The 18,580-nt window shown below is 37.0% G+C and overlaps 1 protein-coding gene across 2 annotated transcripts in view; it reads left to right on the top strand.

Annotated features, from left to right (window-relative positions):
- LOC104601609 (pyrophosphate-energized membrane proton pump 2) overlaps positions 1–18,237 on the top strand; it is a 39,579-nt gene extending 21,342 nt beyond the window's left edge. For both annotated transcript variants that reach the window (XM_010265007.3, XM_088893454.1), the window contains 12 exons: positions 2,320–2,471; positions 2,619–2,766; positions 2,843–2,975; positions 11,393–11,565; positions 12,221–12,341; positions 14,030–14,217; positions 14,425–14,862; positions 14,979–15,143; positions 15,232–15,387; positions 15,468–15,579; positions 16,075–16,294; positions 17,809–18,237. In XM_010265007.3, coding sequence (XP_010263309.1) covers positions 2,320–2,471; positions 2,619–2,766; positions 2,843–2,975; positions 11,393–11,565; positions 12,221–12,341; positions 14,030–14,217; positions 14,425–14,862; positions 14,979–15,143; positions 15,232–15,387; positions 15,468–15,579; positions 16,075–16,294; positions 17,809–17,908 — 2,106 coding nt within the window. In that variant the 3' untranslated portion in view covers positions 17,909–18,237. The remainder of the gene's footprint in view (positions 1–2,319; positions 2,472–2,618; positions 2,767–2,842; positions 2,976–11,392; positions 11,566–12,220; positions 12,342–14,029; positions 14,218–14,424; positions 14,863–14,978; positions 15,144–15,231; positions 15,388–15,467; positions 15,580–16,074; positions 16,295–17,808) is intronic.
- Positions 18,238–18,580: the final 343 nt, after the last annotated feature.

Below are 18,580 nucleotides of genomic sequence, written 5' to 3'. Positions count from 1 at the left end.
TCCTATTCCCGGGCCCATAACAGAAGGGAGGAAGGAGACAATGAGGGGAAAGGTGAAAAGCTTTCTAGCTGTCCCCTCAGTTATCTTTATACTTAGTTTTGTAGTACAAAGACTAAACAGCCTTTCATAGGGTGTCTGGAACTAAAGGGGTCACAAGCTGCTTAAAAAATAAAAGAACAAGTGTGCTTAACCCCAACAACTAAAAGAACATAATAGGTAATAAAAACATAAAAGATAATTGGGCCCATATAGCTATCCGGCCACTAGCTGAACTGTCAACACCTTTCACCTTAGTTCTTTGTCTATCAAAACCCTCAAACTTCTATTCTAATGAGCTTCTTTTCGATTACTTTTTCTTTCTTCAAATGAACTGTTGACGTGGCTTGTATCTTGAGTGAAACATGGGCTAGCCCCCTTCTCATTTTTAGTGGGCTTTAAAATATTAGCACCCAACCCAACAACCAATTTTGATTAAAATTCAAAATTCCACTGCCATCCTTTAATCTTCGGGAAATTACTTTTTTTACCCCTGCTAATCCCTGTCCTTTCAACTTTCTCCTTCCCTTTCATCCTTGACTTTTCACTTCCCTTGTTGTCCTGTGAAACCCTAACCATCTCCTTCAGTTCTCTTTTCTCTCTATCCCTTTCAAACAAGTTATCAATTGAGACAAAAGTTAGATTTGCGGCTTCCTACCATTATCTGCAATTCGTAGGCTTCCCCGGCATGGACCAGATTTGAATTTTCTGTTTCAATTAGAATCTTTGCAGATTGCACTTGTTCTCAAAGTCTGTTATGGAAGTCATAACGCTTGAACCTCTCACAAGCATTCCCTATTTCCTTAAGAGTCTGAGTGCTCCATGCACGTAGAGGTATTCTAAAAACCTCTAACCATACAAATGTTTTCTGCTCTGTGATTTGCGCAACATGCAGAGACCACTCATCCAATCTCAGTTCAGGTATCTTGAGGACCCCTCCCTTTCTAAGCATGGGCCAACTTTGTCTTTTTTTTTGGTTATTTGGACCAATTTGGTCGACATTTCTGAAATATAGGAAATGTCGACTGGAATAATGTAATTTTTATATTACCATCCATTTTCATGTTGGTGAGCCTTGACATTGACATATGTTGGGCGACATTAGCGAAATGTCACGACATTTGAAACCATGGTAATCATCCTTTTTTATTTTAATGAAAATTTCTTTTTACTATAAAAAGTCTTATTTCTTCATGACATTCACATTGGTCATGTGTGTGTGTGTGTGTAATAAACTTCATTAAAGAGGGATTAATATACACATTTAGATTATGAATAGGTATTAAAATATATTTTCTTAAATAGTTTATTTCAATTTATCTCAATTTATTGTGATAAATTGATACTTAAGTTGTTTTTCTTGGTGCTCTGTCTTAATAGACCTTTTTCAGTCAACTTTTTTCAATCCACAAGGAAGAGATGGAAACTAACGTGGAGATGTTCTGGAGCATCTGTTTTGTGGTCTATTTGAAAAGAAAGGAATAGGAGATTGTTCAGAGACAAGATCCAAGATAAAAATACGATCATGGACATATCAACATAAAAATTGTCCCTCGGCTCAGAACAGTGGGGTTTTTGAAAGAGTTTCGCCACTGATATCACCCATGGCTGACATTTGGATGGCCAACTCCTCTGTATCTAGGGTTGCTGTCATCTCTCAACTGAACCTCAGAACAGTGGATCAAACTTAACTTTGATAGTTGCAGCAAGGGTAACCTAGGCCAATCAGGGATAGGAGGAGCATTCAGAAACCATATTGGAAACATTCTCTCTTTTCTCTGGAACAATTAGGCTTCGGAAACCCAACAGGGGCTGAGATACTAACTGTTTTACAAGGTCTAAGGTTGGCTAAAGATCTGAACTATACTGATTTGAAAATTGAAGGGGACTCCAAAGTGGTAGTGGACTGGTTGCAGAATGAGGATAAGGTTTCTTGACAGTATAGAAATGTAATCAAGGAAATAAAGGAACTCAAAAAAACAGAAATACTATTGTAGCATGGGTCCTTAAATTGGCTAATGGGTTGGCAGATGCATTGGCAAAACAAGGGGTGAATAGAGAGAATTTATTTGGGGTGGGGAAGGGAGTTTTTGATGTATACTATTTCTTATCTGACCATCCTAATCTATGGGATGTAGCCAGTTGTATATTATTCTTCTCCACTTCTGTTTTAATGTAGTTATGTTACTCTAAAAAAACCTTGTCTGTAGTTTCTGTTTTAAAGTTCAAAAAATGAAAATTTGAAACTGTGAACTTTAGCTGAGTTTACCATTCTCCTTTTAGATATCAGATGCCATACGGGATGGTGCAGAAGGCTTCTTCAGGACACAGTACGGGACAATTTCCAGGATGGCATTATTGCTAGGACTGGTTATTCTTAGCATATATCTTTTTCGCAGTACAACTCCTCAACAAGAATCATCTGGCATTGGGAGGTACTGTACCTAATTTCTCTCTATTAGGTTTTATTATTAGTTTCTGACATTTATGTTCCATCATTAGGATATTACGTTTTTGTTTCATGTTTTTATAACAATTTTCTTTTGGGCTTTTCTTTTTCTTTTTTTTTTTTTCTGTTTCAGGTCAGCATCTGCATACATTACAGTTGCTTCTTTTCTTCTTGGTGCTCTATGTTCGGGTATTGCTGGGTATGTTGGAATGTGGGTCTCAGTACGTGCAAATGTTAGAGTGTCTAGTGCTGCAAGACGTTCTGCTAGAGAAGCATTACAGGTATTTGCTCTACTTACTCCTTTATCTGTGCTCAACTGAAAACACATTATAGATTTTGATCATATTTTGTGCACAGGTGGCTGTCCGTGCCGGTGGTTTTTCAGCCATTGTTGTTGTTTGTATGACTGTGGTAGGAGTGTCCATCCTTTATGCCACATTTTATGTTTGGTTAGGAGTGGGTTCACCAGGTTCAATGAAGGTCACAGACTGTAAGTGTTGACTTAACCACCACATTGATATTTATTTGTTGTCTGTTATGATGAGGGCTACTTGCTAGAAATGGTTATCTTTTTCTTTGTTACAATTCATGTTCTATCAAAATTGAGGTACCCTTGACAAGTATATCTTTTTGATCACGCTAGTGGTGTTTTGTCCAATGCAAGCCACTAGACTACCCTTTCTTTAACAGTTACAAACTTACAATCAAGGAGATTCTTATAATAATGGTATATAAAAAAAGGACAGAGTATAATATTAGAACTTGGACATTGATAAAAAACTAATGGTCTGTTCTTTTATATAGGAGTGGTGAGAGCACCCTGTTTCTAGTGAAGGGTGGGTTAATGGGCTACAGAGATGGTTAAAAAACGTGTCTGTTTGATAGATTAAAATAGGACTTGGAGCTAGTATGATAACAAAATGTTCATTTTGGAAAGCAGTTTACAAAAGGTGAGATTTGGGCTTTAGAAGAGATGCAGGAAAATAGTTGATTGAGTAGAATACGATTGGCTGTAGATGTGAGATAGGTAGGTAGGTCTCCAGATGAATTGGATACTGTTCCAATTCAAATTTGCATCTGATCCGCTTAATCTGGATTTGTATATCCATTTTTTTTTAAATAATCGAACGATGGAATCAAATCCAGATATTACATGATTCGATCTGCTAAAAATGGGTTCTTTGGGTGTTTTGATTTTGATGATGTTTGGTTTGGTGGTTGGATACTTGGATCTGCCATTGCACAGGCTCCTGCAAGTGCTGCACCGAATAAAAAAGAGCTCAATCCATATTCTCTGAACCCAGAAAAAATTTCAGTTCTGATGATATTTCTTTGAATTTTTGTATTACCGGTGGCTGGTTGTTTCACTTGTTCACTGTTCTTCACTCACTCACCAATTATCATCCTCACAAATTTGGTGAATCTGCTAATCAGGTATATTTGACTCTGAACTGATGACCCTCAACTCCCCCAACAACTCTAGAGCTCTCCCTCTTAAGTCTGTCTCACCAACAGCCAGCCGCCTCACCACTCTTCGCTTGCCATTCCTTATAGAGTCGCAAGCAGTTTCACCCATTTACGACTCTTCACTCACTAGCCAACCACTATCATCACAAAGCTGATACTAATGTCTCTATTAGTCTTTTTTTTGTGTTGGTATTTTCCATTTTTCTTCCCTTAAGGCATAGCCAAGAAGATGACCAAATTTCAAAACCCTACACCTCTTTCACTGTTTTCAGATTTGCATAATATATTTGTCTGGAGCGCATACCATTATGGAGCACTGGATCTGTACATTTTCTACAAAACTTGCAAATTTTAGAGCATGAGTATTTAGTATTTTTAGAGCACTGAAATTTCATATCTTCTTCTCCTTGTGATCATTTTGTAGTTGGGTGTAGTTTAAAGAATTGCTAGAAAGGGCAACCCAGTGCATGAGGCATTGCTATGACATTCAAATCAACTTAGATTGGAATTGGATATCTAATTATTAAATTGAATCAAATTCAAATCAGGAGATCTGTATATCCATTGGATGTGAATCAAATTATGATATCATGATTTTCTTATTGAGTTGAATTCAGATATACCCCTATCTGCATTTGATTCAATATATTTGCAGATCATGTAGGATTTGGTCATGGTTAGATAGGCTGTTTTAAGCTCAAAGTGGAAATGAAAGAGATCTGGACAGTATATCAAAGATGCTGAATTGCAATTTCAACAACAGGAAGTATAGAAATGATATAAGTGAGGAGGAAAGAGAAATATCTTGCCATGTTAGAACTTAAGCAGAAAATAGAGAACAAAGAGACTTGGGGAATAGGACTAAAAAGTTCTTTGATTTTTCCCTGAAATTCAATGTTTCTCTTCAGCATCTGCAAGCATTTCCTTGAACAGTATCAATAAAAACGATTGGATCTATGGTATGTAGAAATTACAAAATAATAATACATATGATGAAATTATAAAACATGAGTCCATTGCAAGCTGTAGATGCAGCTATACAAGATTTCCATGACAAAGAAGAAATTCAGGATTTGCATCTGTTGTGTTTCTTCCAAACCTTTTCACCATCCAATAGCATTTGAGGAACCTTTCCAATTAACAGAAAGAGTTTTGTGTTTTTGTTATAGGTGCCTGTTTATGGGCATTTTTGTTTGTTTGTGTTCTATACTAATTGAGGTTGTTTGTGTAATCTTGTACATTAGTATATAACCTAATGAAGTAAGCCACGATTGATTTTGAGTGACCTTCTAACAAGCTGCTTCTTCTAAACATTGTTCTATCACTATCTAGGAAAAATGTGGGATTGGAGAGAGAGAGATGAATTTTAGGGCACATCTAAGTGTGCCACTACTCGGTTCTAGTTAATGGGGTTGTTAGGGAATATTCCCTTATGCATAAAAAATGGATTTTTCCCTGCTAAAAGGAGTATTAGATAAGGAGACTCTTTATTCTTTTTTCTGTTTACTCTGATAGCAGCTGTGCTGAGCTGGTTAATTTCTAGGCTGACAGTTGTGGTTTCAACAAAGGATACACAGGTGATGTCATTTTGTGTTGCAAGGATAGGGAGAGCCAAGAAATTAGAAATCTTAAGATGTTGATCAACTGGTATGAGAGGCTATCTAATCAAAGGGTCAACGTGGGGAAGAGTTGCATAGCAAGAATGTCAGGGAAGAGGTATTGCAAGAATATACTTCAATAATGGTGTGTGTTGTGTCCACTTGCCATTTAAATACCTAGGTCTCCTCTTGTGTGGCAATCCAAAAGCTAACCTTTTGGGAGTTGATAGTGGAGAAATTCTCTAAGAAGTTGGCAACCTGGAAGGAAAACTATCTATCCTTGGAATGAAGGATCATCCATATAAAATCCACTTTGGCTAACCTCCTACTTACTAATCGTTTTTAAGATCCTTGTTAGGGTGGTGTTGAGGTTAGAACAAGTAATGAAAAACTTCCTTTGGGAGCTTGGGGATGAAAATAAAATTCACCATGGCAATTGGGGTTTGGTTTCTAAAAGTAAGATGGAGGAGGGGGTATGTTTAGGGAAGTTGGTTTAGAAGAATATTGCTCTACTAGGTAAGTGTAATTGCTAGCATACATAGGAGGGGGTATGTTTTAATTCTATTGGAGTGGGGGATTCTGTTAATGCAAAGTCCAAGCAATTCTACAGGAGCAGAAATTACTAAAGAGTTGTGCTTTGAATAGTTGCTAATTGGAGGGGACTCAAAACTGGTAATCAGGTGGTTGCAAGAACCAGAGCCCGCACCTTGGTCCTATAGGGGGGGCTTTGAGAAGATTCAAATGGCTAACCACAAATACAACAGTCAGAATTCAATCGGAAACGAGATCTGCAAATGGGTTGGCAGATTTTCTAGCTAAGAAAGGGGTGCATAAGAATCAGTTATTTTTGGCTTGTAATTTTTGTCAAGGTTTAAAATGTCTGTCGATGGAAGTGTCGCTTACCAAAATATAGGACATATGTCGGAAATGTTGAGGGGAAATATTGTAAAAATTAGAGGCATTGTGGAAATATTATGAAATATGCAATGATAATTTGTAAAATGATAAAAGAAACATTAATACATATTTCTAGACTATTATCTTATTCCCAACCATTATATAAAGCTAAGAAACTAAGATCAATAACAAATTAGTAAATGACGATTTACTGATTTATTATGCATTTTGATGTTTCTTCAAGGTTATCCGATATTTTCTTTTCTTATTTTTAATTCTGATTTATTATAAATTCTAATATATTTATTTCACACTAGTAAATAGAAATACATTTATTCTGATTTTTTAAATATTAAAGTTATAATGCATTATGTTTTATTATAAATTTAATAAACTGATTCTCCTTTTTGTAGTATTAAGATTATGATAAATTCTGATTTCTTATAAAACTTAATGAATTTATTATGATTTTTAATACTAAATTTATAATAAATTATGATTTAGTATAAAATTTAATAAATTTGTTCTGATTTTTATATTAAATTTAGAATATAATTTATTATAAAATTTAATCAACATTTTCTGATTTTAATAAATATTTTAAAAATACTAACTAGTTAGTATTTTATTACTTGAAAAATATTTTATGTTTTATATTATAAAGTAATTAATTTATTCTTTTATTTTTATTTTTTGTTAATTATTTTTTATAAATATTTTATTTGTATTAAATAGAAATTATTAATAGAATAGTTTATATTAATATACTGTATTATATTAATATAATATATTAATGTACATTAGTTGACATCCTGTTGACATAATAGGAAAAAAACCATCTTTTTTTTTGGTTATTTGGACCAATTTGGTCCACTCCGAAATATAGGAAATGTTGACCGAAATAATGTAATTTTTATATTACCATCTATTTTCATGTCGGTGAGCCTTGACATCAACATATGTTGGGCGACATTAGCGAAATGTCGCAACATTTGAAACCATGATTTTTGCTTTGTTTTGAGCCTGCATCTTGTGCCTCTTTGTGGGAAGCGGTCATGTTGTATCTTTCTTATTGATCTTTAGTAAAACTTCTATTGCTTGTCAAAAAAAATCCTGTTCAGCATAATCATATGGAGCATATAGAAATAGATAGGCACTTGTACATTAGGAGGTTTCTAGTGCAGAGGTTTGCCAATTGTTTTGAAGGTCAGGTGGTTGACTAGTTGATTTAACCAAAGGAGTCCCTCAGTTGAAGTTAGAATGAAATTTGCACAAGCTAGGGATGTACAACATTTTCACCTAGCTTGAGGGGTGGTGTTGAGAGATGCTTGTTTATGGGCTCTTTTGTTTCTTTGTGTCTTACACTAATCAGGGTTTTTTTTGTAACCTTTTACATTAGTATAAAACCCAATGAAGTAAGCCATGACTGATTTTTTTTTTTCTTTTTGAAAGAAGTTTAAAGTATTTCATTAATATGAAAAATGAATACAGTAACACAACTGCATAAGGCACTGTGCAGAAGCATTATATCTCCTATATAGATCACCCTATAAGATTAGATACAAAAGTGCATTAGAATCAAACATGGAATTGTAAGGAACATCCTTGAAATAAACTTTCTTCTCTAAATATTGTTTTATCTCCATCTACACTCACAAGTATTCTTGAGCATCAAATTATTATTGCTTATTGGAACTCATGTTGGTAACTGTTAAGTTTTATTGCTTTTTTTTTTGTGAATGATTAGGCAATTTTGTTAAAAAGATAAAAAGGGAAGTACAAGCAGCCTTTGAGGCACGAGATGCTACCTCCCCAAAGGAATGAGTACAGACCCAAAGCACTATAAGACTATAAATTAGCCCAATACAAAGATGCCCAAGAAACCCCTTGCTTAGCCAAAGAGTCTGACAAAGCATTAGCTGATCTGCTGACCCATTGGAAATTGACTGCCATGTTGTAATCCATTTTACTTTCCTCAGAAGATCTCTGTAGCCCCAATTGACAGTCCCAATTCTGCAGCCAGCTAACTATTACCTTGGAATCTCCTTCAACTACCAGATCTGTTAAGTTTTATTGCTTGAGCATGAATAATAAAATATGTACGATGTGCTAGGCATCCCGTGTTGTGGGCTGGAAAATGCTAAGCAGCCATCATTTTTGTTGTCAGGATTACAGACTTCCCCCATGGGAAGTAATTCCCCAAAACAATCTTTTCCTGTTTGTTTCTTGTTTTGCTATGCCATTGTCTGATCTATGTGTCCATTGAAATCTTTCTCCCAGCTCTTCAGATAATCTTTTTACTTCCCTATCTTTTGCCTATATATCCATGGGCTTGTTGATTGAATCATTGAATTAGTGCACTATACCTTAGAGTTGCCTTCTTCCACTGTGTTGTAGTTCAAGGTTTTTTCAATCCTCAATTCCCGCAAAAACAACAATTCAGCCCTTTTAGAGTTCCCAATGCCTATAGGTCCAGAGTATAAAGCTAATGCAATGCTATTCTTGTCTCTAGACAACCTATCAGCGCCTAAAATTCTGGGGCTTCCCAAACTGCACTCATCAAATTTAAGTTTCTTGAGGCTTAGTTCTGGTGGGATTTAGTAGTTTATCATGATCACCTGTCAATGATGAATGTGCAACAGTATGTCATTTCTGAATAGTGTCATTTGTGGAGAGAGGCCGGAAAGCTTCCATTGTTTTCACCAAATGAGTTACCTTAACTGAGATTTAAAAAGTAAATTTTAGCTGAAATGACATTGAACATTTAAGAACATTAGGAATTCTCAAGATCCCCTTCCAAACTGGGGCTGTTCTATCTGGAAAGGAATTATGAAGAACCTTACTGTTATCTCTGGAGGTTTGGTTTCAAGGTGAGTAGAGGTGACAGGCTGAGATTTTGGAAGGACCCTTGGTGTATGGATAGTCCCTTGGTCGAGGCCTTCCCTCTCCTCTTTCAGTGCGCTGCTAACCAATATTGTCTCGGTGGCTGACTCATATGCCTCTGATAATTCTGTGATTTGGACTCCTTAGTTTAGAAGAAACCTGTTTGACTGGGAGTTGGGTGAGGTGTTGGAGTTGCTGGAACTTTTTACATGGGCAGGGTATTGATGTCAATTGGGAGGATGAATGGATTTGGAAATGGAGCGAAGATGGCTATTTCTCAGTCAAATCCCTGGCTAAACTCAGCAGCTCAGGCTCTACTGATTTCCCTAGCAAGCAGATTTGGAATCCAATCTCTCCTTCGAAGTCTAACTTCCTTGTTTGGTTTATGGTTTTAAACAAATGCCTTTTCTAGAATCAGCTTGGAAAGGAGAGGTCTGCAGCTTTTGGATTTATCTTGTGTGGTCTTTGTGGACTCAATGCCCGAATCTACTGACCACCTTAGCATCCATTGTTCTGTTTCTTCCAAGGTGTGGGAACACTTCCTCAATGCTGTTGGGATCTGCTGGGTCATGCCAAGTTCTGTCAAAGATCTACTGTTTTGTTGGAAGATCCTAGGCTTGAAGAAAAAAGGAAAGCTGGTTTGGAAAACCATTCCTCCAGCTGTCCTATGGTCAATTTGGTCTGAAAGAAACAATCGAATTTTCTGTGACAAAATGAAAAGTCCAGATGAATTAGTACAGTTCGTGGTTTGTAAACTAGTGTCTTGGGTGTATATAAATCTTGAGTTTAAGCACCTGAATGTGCCTGAGTTGTTTCGGTCCCAGGCCCTATGGAGTCTGTAATCTGTGTTGATTCCTGGCTAGTCTCCTTGTGGCAAGGAATCTGTTGCATCTTTTGCTCCTCTTATTAATAAGTTTTTTACCTTTCAAAAAAAAAAAAAAAACATTAGGAATTTGTAAGAGCACTACCTAGTATTTTTCTTAATAACCTAGAGTGGAAAGAGTCTGCATGGTTGAGTCTTTGTAAATTTTAGTTGTAGGTAGGGTAAGGCTTGGTTGGGGGATGGTCTCTTTGAAAGACAGAGAAAGACCGAGAATTTGGAGCGAGAGTCAATTTCAGGCTAGGGTGCTGGTTTGAATGGTAGAGTTGGGAGTCCAAGGCTAAGAGTGCTTGAGTGCTGAATGACTTCCAATACGAGGAGGATCTCTATTTATGGGGGAGATCCCGAGATCCTAAAAGGTAGGAGATAAAGGTGCTTGTCACTTATCGGGAAAGGGAATATTGGATTTGCTGTCAATCATTAAGTGCACCACTGGGGTTTTGCCACATGTCTCGTGAGGATCTTGCTGAGGATCGACTTTCCTTTCACTCAGGAGCCCTCATTACTCACGTGTGCTACCACCTCTTGTGTGCCTTACTTAATTGACGTGGCATTAGTGACGTCACTGCTTGGCGGGCAATGCCTTGTTAGCCCTACGTGGTGTCTTGATGCATTCCTTAACGGGTAGAGGGTTTATCGCAGTTCTGAGCATGTGCGGGTCTCGTCGCGTGTTTGGCCCAGGTTTTCCTTGGCTCGGGCTGCGAGTGGGCTCGTCGAGAGCGCGCGATGAACCGTGGGTTTATCGCGGTTCTGCAATGTGCGATGTGGGTTCATAGCAGGCCTATGGTGCGTCGTGGGTTCATCGCAGGAGGAAAGTTGACTGTGGGCTGTTCGCATGCGTCCATGTGGTGTCAATACAGTGTTTTAATGTTCTCGGAGGGTTTGGATGAACACTATATACCTACAGTAATAATCTTTTATCTTGTTCTTTTCTTTTTCCCTCCTTTTCATGCACAAAAGTGTATAATAACTTCCGCTGATAAAAAAAAGTGTATAATTACTTCCAAGTTGTATGTAAGAAACTGCAAAATTGCTCTTTCAAACTCACTGTACTCTGGTTCAACTTATAGTTTTACAAAAGTATCCAATACTAATGGCAAACTGGTTTTTTGCTTTTTCTAACCAGTTGGTTTTGTTATTTTCTTTGATCTGTTGTTTGACATGTATATAATTTTGTTGTAGTGCCTCTTCTCCTAGTGGGCTATGGTTTTGGAGCTTCATTTGTTGCTCTTTTTGCTCAGTTGGGTGGTGGAATATACACTAAAGCAGCTGATGTTGGAGCTGACCTTGTTGGAAAAGTTGAACAGGGAATACCTGAAGATGATCCACGAAATCCTGCTGTCATTGCAGATTTGGTATTTGAATTTTTGGCTGAAGTTTATCTTTATTGGAAAATTTGTTGCTTCAGTGCATTATTTGCTGTTGTTCATAATCCATGATAACTAAATATTTTGAAATAAAAAAGATTACAAAATTGAAGAAACTACAATGCAAAACAAAGAATGTAGCAACAGAATAAGTACTACACCAAGACTAGATGGCTCTGGCCAGCTATGCTTGCAAGAAAATAATGCACTTCTAATTACCACCAATTGGGGTTATAAGAGATAAGGAAGGTATTGTAATGACACAATACTTGGGACCTTTGGGAGTTGGGGATGCTGTTAAGGCTGAACTTTATGCTGTTCTACAAGGAGCTCAGATTGCAGAAGATTTGAACTTAGAGAGTTTAGTAATTGAAGGTGATTCAAAGGTGGTATTGGGCTGGCTCGCTGAACCAGAAGCGATTACCTGGCATTATAGGGATGAAATAAAGAAACTTAAATTTGAGATGGTTCAACCTCAACCAACATTTTATTTAGCTCTGGTCGGTGGGTGTGATATTTGATACTCTATAGCCACCTGAAACATCATTTTTTATGTATCCTTCGCATTTTTTTAATTTTTTTATGAGTGCATTTGTAGGTTCTAGTGGAATGACTTCTAAGTATCTTCATTGTCATGATCAAGGTTGGAGACAATGTGGGTGACTGTGCAGCTCGGGGTGCTGATCTTTTTGAAAGTATCGCAGCAGAAATAATTAGTGCTATGATACTTGGGGGAACAATGGCTCAACGTTGCAAGATTGAAGGCAAGAACTTGCTTCATTTTATTTTTTTTTAAGTTTTAGTGATTTCTATTGCTTCCAACATTAGTTCAAATTTGGAAGTGCTCACCTTTATTGTCTTTTGTTGATTCCCCTGTGAGATAAACAGTCAGATCTTGTCATATACTTGAACATAGCTAGCCTTATTGCTAAAAATGTCTCTTTGGGTTGACATGATGCTCATGGTGGGTAAGGTGTGTGACTTGTGAACAAGTGTGGCATTACAATAACATCTGCTATAGTTGTTTTTCCTTCCTTCTCCTCAGAGTTTTGGTCATATCATGAAGTTTTATTTCATTATAGGATGGTTTAAACTCACTTTTTTACTGATTTTTCATTCATATGTATTTATTTGTTTCTTGTGAAAGTAGAAGCAACATCCTTATGAGTTGCCAGTTTATCCCCAGGTCCCTGGAACCATTTCTGTTTTATTTTTTGGGGAAGTTTGTAGTGCACCAATAAATGTTATATACGTAAAGAGCAGCCATTTTGTGGGTATTGGGGTGAGAAAAATGTTAGGGTACTTGAAGATCAAGAAGTTGACATTGATTCCTTCATTGATCTTACCATGATTAGAATTTCCCATTGGGCGTTGACTGTGATGAATTCAAAGGAATATCAACAAACAGCCTATGGAAAGGATGGCAAATGGTTGCAGCCTATCAAGTTAGGAATCAAGAAAGACGACAAAAGGTGTGCAACTGAAGCAGGGAAGCTAAAATTAAATTTCAATAACTGTAGTTTAGGTAGACCAGGGGCTTCTGGAATTGGTGGTGTGATCACAGACTATGGTAATATCCTCCTCAGAGATTCAGGGCCAGTGGGCCAATGTAGCTTGCTTGAGACAGAAATCATAGCTCTCTTAGAAGGCCTAAAGTTGGTATCAATGTATGGACGCAGACCTAATCATTGAAGGGGACTGTCAAGTTATCTTCAGTTTGATGAGAAAAAGGTGATGACATTCCTTGGAGGTACAGTGTCCTAGCTAGAAAGGTGCAGGGTCTAGGTCACAATCTGAATAACTCGTTCAGACGGGTGAATGGGTCCCTAGATCTACAAATGCTTTGGCAGCTTGTTACCTAGATACAGCAAGGGCATGGCTGAATATAGTCTCAGGTATGAAATTTACACTTAAGAAGTATCTGAAATGGTACAACATCCTTGTACAAGTATCCAGATACCATATTGTATGGGTAACCAAGGAAAATCTTGTATGGCAAATGCCTAGACCAGGAAGTAACTTGTAGTACTTATCTCACAGGTTTCTGCTGCCTTTGGGTTTCTTCTATCCAGATTTTTGGGTAGTATGGTGATGTTATGAATGGAATCTACACTGTTATTTACTTATAGAAATAATATATACTGTTATTTATCAAAAATGTATCTATTTCTTTTTTAGAAAGCAACTATTTTATTAGAATGATTTTTTTTTTCTGGATAAGCACCATTTTCATTTATTCATTAATTATAAACAGAATGTACAATGGATTATAAAGCAATGGAGAGCGTAGAGTGCATTTCTCCCCCAGTTTATCACATGGCAAAACAGCCCAGAAAAATTAATTTCCATGTCCCCTTGCTTCACAAATATCATGCTTTGCCTTAATATTCCTGTTGGTGATTCATCAAAAAAAAAAAAAAAATCTGTTGGTGATAATGTTTCCCCCTTGCAGATCCATCTGGATTTATCCTGTTTCCTCTTGTTGTTCATTCTTTTGACCTGGTGGTATCATCAATTGGAATACTATCAATCAGGGGTACACGTGAATCTGGAGTGAAGTCTCCTATAGAGGATCCTATGACAATTCTTCAGAAGGGCTATTCAATCACAATATTTTTGGCTGTTATTACGTTTGGAGTGGTAATCTCTCATCTACTGCCATTGATTTATAAGTATATTCATGCAGTTGGTGTTATACAAGTGCTTCTGTTCTTCACTTAAATTTATGTATATGAATGCATTTTTTTGAAGACAAAATTTTAACTTAATGTTGCACATGTAAACTTTTTACCTGTATTTGCTTGATGTTATCTGATTTTCTCTTGGGTGTTTTACTTCACTTTGCAGTCCACTCGTTGGTTACTTTATACTGAACAAGCACCTTCTGCATGGCTGAGCTTTGCCTTGTGTGGCTTGGTTGGAATCATCACAGCCTATGTTTTTGTTTGGATCACCAAGTATTACACTGATTACAAGCATGAGCCTGTACGCTTACTAGCTATGTCAAGTTCTACAGGGCATGGAACTAACATTATTGCTGGCATTAGCTTGGGTCTGGAGTCAACTGCTCTTCCCGTTCTTGTTATAAGCATATCTATTGTCTCAGCTTTCTGGTTGGGTCACACTTCAGGCTTGTTAGATGAAAATGGAAATCCAACTGGTGGTCTGTTTGGTACAGCGGTAGCAACTATGGGTATGCTTAGCACTGCTGCATATGTTCTGACCATGGATATGTTTGGTCCAATTGCTGATAATGCAGGTGGAATTGTAGAGATGAGTCAACAGGTACCATCTTCTGAAAATTGGTTCAACCTAGAAACAGTACTGTGTTATATTCGGGTTCTGAGCTTTTGACCTTTTATCATTTTAATTTACTTTAACGTAAGGTCCATCCTTTACAGCCTGAAAGTGTTCGTGAGATCACTGATGTTCTTGATGCTGTTGGAAACACTACTAAAGCTACCACCAAAGGATTTGCCATTGGATCTGCTGCACTTGCATCTTTCCTCCTTTTTAGTGCTTATATGGATGAAGTAGCTTCATTTGCCCATACACCTTTCAAACAGGTATGGTGTTTTTTTAATGATGAAATTATTTCTTAAATTCCAATGCTTTTACATTATTTCTCATTTTCCAAGTGTCAATAATTTACAGGTTGACATTGCAATTCCTGAAGTTTTCGTTGGTGGCTTGTTGGGTTCAATGCTTATTTTCATCTTTAGTGCATGGGCTTGTGCTGCAGTTGGTAGAACTGCTCAGGAGGTTGTTAAAGAAGTAAGAAGACAATTTATTGAGAGGCCAGGTATAATGGTAAGTATATAGTTCTGTAATTATATGTAAAATATTATGAACGTGGATTGTAGCTCTTACAAATGCCACATGAATCCCAGGACTATAAGGAGAAACCAGATTACGGTCGCTGTGTTGCTATCGTGGCATCGGCATCTCTGCGGGAGATGATAAAGCCTGGTGCTTTGGCAATCATATCACCCATAGTTGTTGGTCAGTTATCTGCTATCTTGTTTTGGTTGGTTTGTCCATGCATAGACATTGTTATTGTTACTTTGTTCTCAGTCCTTTTTCGTATACTTCTGTTGTTGCTTTTTCTGATAAAAGGTTTATTACTGTTGTGGAAATTTCAACCAAAAGGATAATGATCTTAAATCTGGACCATTGACATTGATAACTTTTTAAGCACTAAATCATGAAACTTGGTCTTTAAAGCTTCAAATCTTTGGTTGCTTTGGTACCTTTTCAAGTTACAGTGAACTGTGAAATTTGGAGACTGGATCCTGATATTCCCAAGTTGCTTCAATTTAATCTATATTTGCATTATACCCATTCCAGATCCTTTCTGGGTCTGGGTATCATAGTTGGAATCTGAATAGACTGTTTTGGCTGAGTTATATATATGACTTTGTATACTTACTGCCATATTAAACTTCATATGCAAGGATTTGGACTTTTCCTGAATACTCTATGGGATTTGCCTTGCAGGTTTTCTGTTCCGGATATTGGGGCACTTCACAGGACATCCTCTACTGGGAGCTAAAGTTGTAGCTTCCATGCTCATGTTTGCTACTGTATCTGGTATTCTTATGGCCCTCTTTCTTAACACAGCTGGTGGTGCTTGGGATAATGCAAAGAAGTATATAGAGACTGGTGCTTTAGGAGGCAAGGGGAGTGATAGTCACAAGGCAGCAGTTACTGGAGATACGTAAGTTTTGTTTCATCGTCATCACCATCATTGTTATTCTTATTGTTGTTGAAAACTAGATTACAAACTATCTGCATTTTAAACAACCATTTTGGCACTGCAAGCATGCATATGTTGATATGCTTACGGTGGCCATGTGCATGCCTTGTGTACAATAATGCATGTCGCCATGTCCCTTGCATATGCATATCTTGATGGGTAGGAGCTTGTAAATATAATGGTTTTTTCTTACATGGAGAGCTGATGCGGCCAATGCAAGCCATAGATTTGATTAGCAGCATTCCGGATTATCCCTTTTGAAGTTTTCCTCACCCATGCCATCCCTATTCCAACAAATGTTTTTGATGCCTGACTAGGGCATTTAAGATTAATATGAGGCCATAAGTAGACTGATAAAATAGTAAGAAAATGGAAAAAACCAGGACCTGGATGAATGTTTCATGGCTATAGCTGTGCAATTCATGTTTGGGAACATGAAAGGAACTTGGTTCAGGTTGAATATGATTCAACCAGATGGTCATGCCTGGTTTTCAAGACATTGTCCCCTACTGTACATTGGTACCTATTATACATTGCTGGTCAGTTGAATGAGGAATAATATCATTAAGTCAACCATTTGTCAATTGATAAAAAAGTCCATTCCTAGTCAGCATTCCTTGGTTATTGGATGGCTGATATTAATCAAGTTTAGTTGTAACTCAGCTTATGAAAGCATGTTCTCATCTTTTAGTAATAAGAAAAAAAGGCTTTCTTTTCACCACATGGTGCAATACCAGACTCTTTTAGGCTGAGGTAAGGTGACAGCGCACATGGACCTCACTGAACCTGCTATGTCTGCTTCCTTGGGCAAAAGTAGTGAGGAAATCTGAATGCTGTTGACTAAAGAAATCATCATCGTTTATTTATCAAAAAAAAAAAAAAAAAATCATCATCATCATCAATGCCTTATCCCAACAATATGGTTATATGGGTTTGACTGTTGACCAAAGAAAACAAATTTAATTTCTTTTTCATGCAAGTGTGATGTGCTATTGATGTTAGCCTACCTCTTTACCATGACAAATTTAGATTATTGGCTTTTTGTTCTTTTGTCATTATCAAAATTTGCAGTAGGGGTGCAGAATTACCATGGTTGATCCACGTAAATCAATGTCCATCTTGGGTTTGCTTTGCTTTACTATATTCTGTATCCATCCTACTGACAGGATTGCACAAGGATTTATTATGGTTTTTTCATCCCTGATTTTATTTATTATTTATTAAGTTGTACCCGCAATCATGTTAGAAAATTGGTGGTCTTTTTCCCATTTATTGCATAGTAAAATAAGAAATAAATACAACCTTGGTTGCTAATTGTATCTCGGTACATCTAATTTTCTTCAGTCAGTCTATTTGGCAATGTTGTAGTGCCATCTAGGGCTGCTTTTTTTTTTTTTTTTGGTTTAATAGATGTTTTCTCTATCAGACTATGACCCCAGTGTAGATGTCCTAATAGGACCCTTTTACTTTTGCAGGGTTGGAGATCCATTCAAAGACACAGCTGGGCCTTCACTTCATGTCCTTATCAAGATGCTCGCAACCATTACACTGGTCATGGCACCTGTCTTTTTGTGAGGAATTTTTTTTTATACATTCTCTCTTTTATCTAACCTTTAGTGTATGATGCTCACTCCCAATCAAGAGTTGCTGTTTTGAGAATGAAGCGTGCCAGACCCCCCTTGATCCATATTGATGGTGTCCAATTTACAAGTTAACATATAGTACTCCTTTTCTTTTCCTTTCTTTTAAAATAAGTTTGTTAGGACTACCCATTTTGGTCGTGACACTTCTTAATCGAGGAGTATAGCTCATATATTCTTTGCTTAAACACTCTTTACATGGCTGTAGATTGTAGTTGTATGCGGTTATCAAGAATATATAGAGGGCCAGATGAGCATTTCATATGTACGTGTTTTAAGCGACTTGTGTTGAGTTGTGACTTGTCTTGTTTCCCCTGGAAACGGGAGTGGGGATTTGTAAATTAGCTCTCTGTGGATTAATGTCTCCAATCCCTTGCAGTTGCTCTCTAGGTTTTGGGCCTCGTGGCATTTTGAACGAAGTTACGACTTACGAGTTCTTTCAGAGAACTCAAAACAAAATTTAATTTTAGATTTGAAGGTCTTATGAACTCGGCTGTAATGTTGTTTCCCTTTGTTGATGGCCACCGTCCCATGCGGACAAATAATGACTTAATGAGCTTAATTTGGAATAGAAATGTGTCTACCCCATATATATGAAATATTCGTG

This window comes from Nelumbo nucifera, chromosome 8 (genome assembly GCF_055504915.1).
Source record: "Nelumbo nucifera cultivar China Antique chromosome 8, China Antique-T2T, whole genome shotgun sequence".
In the NCBI taxonomy this organism is placed as follows: Eukaryota; Viridiplantae; Streptophyta; class Magnoliopsida; order Proteales; family Nelumbonaceae; genus Nelumbo; species Nelumbo nucifera.
Note: the sequence above shows the minus strand (reverse complement) of the source record. Positions and strands in the feature narration are given on the sequence as shown.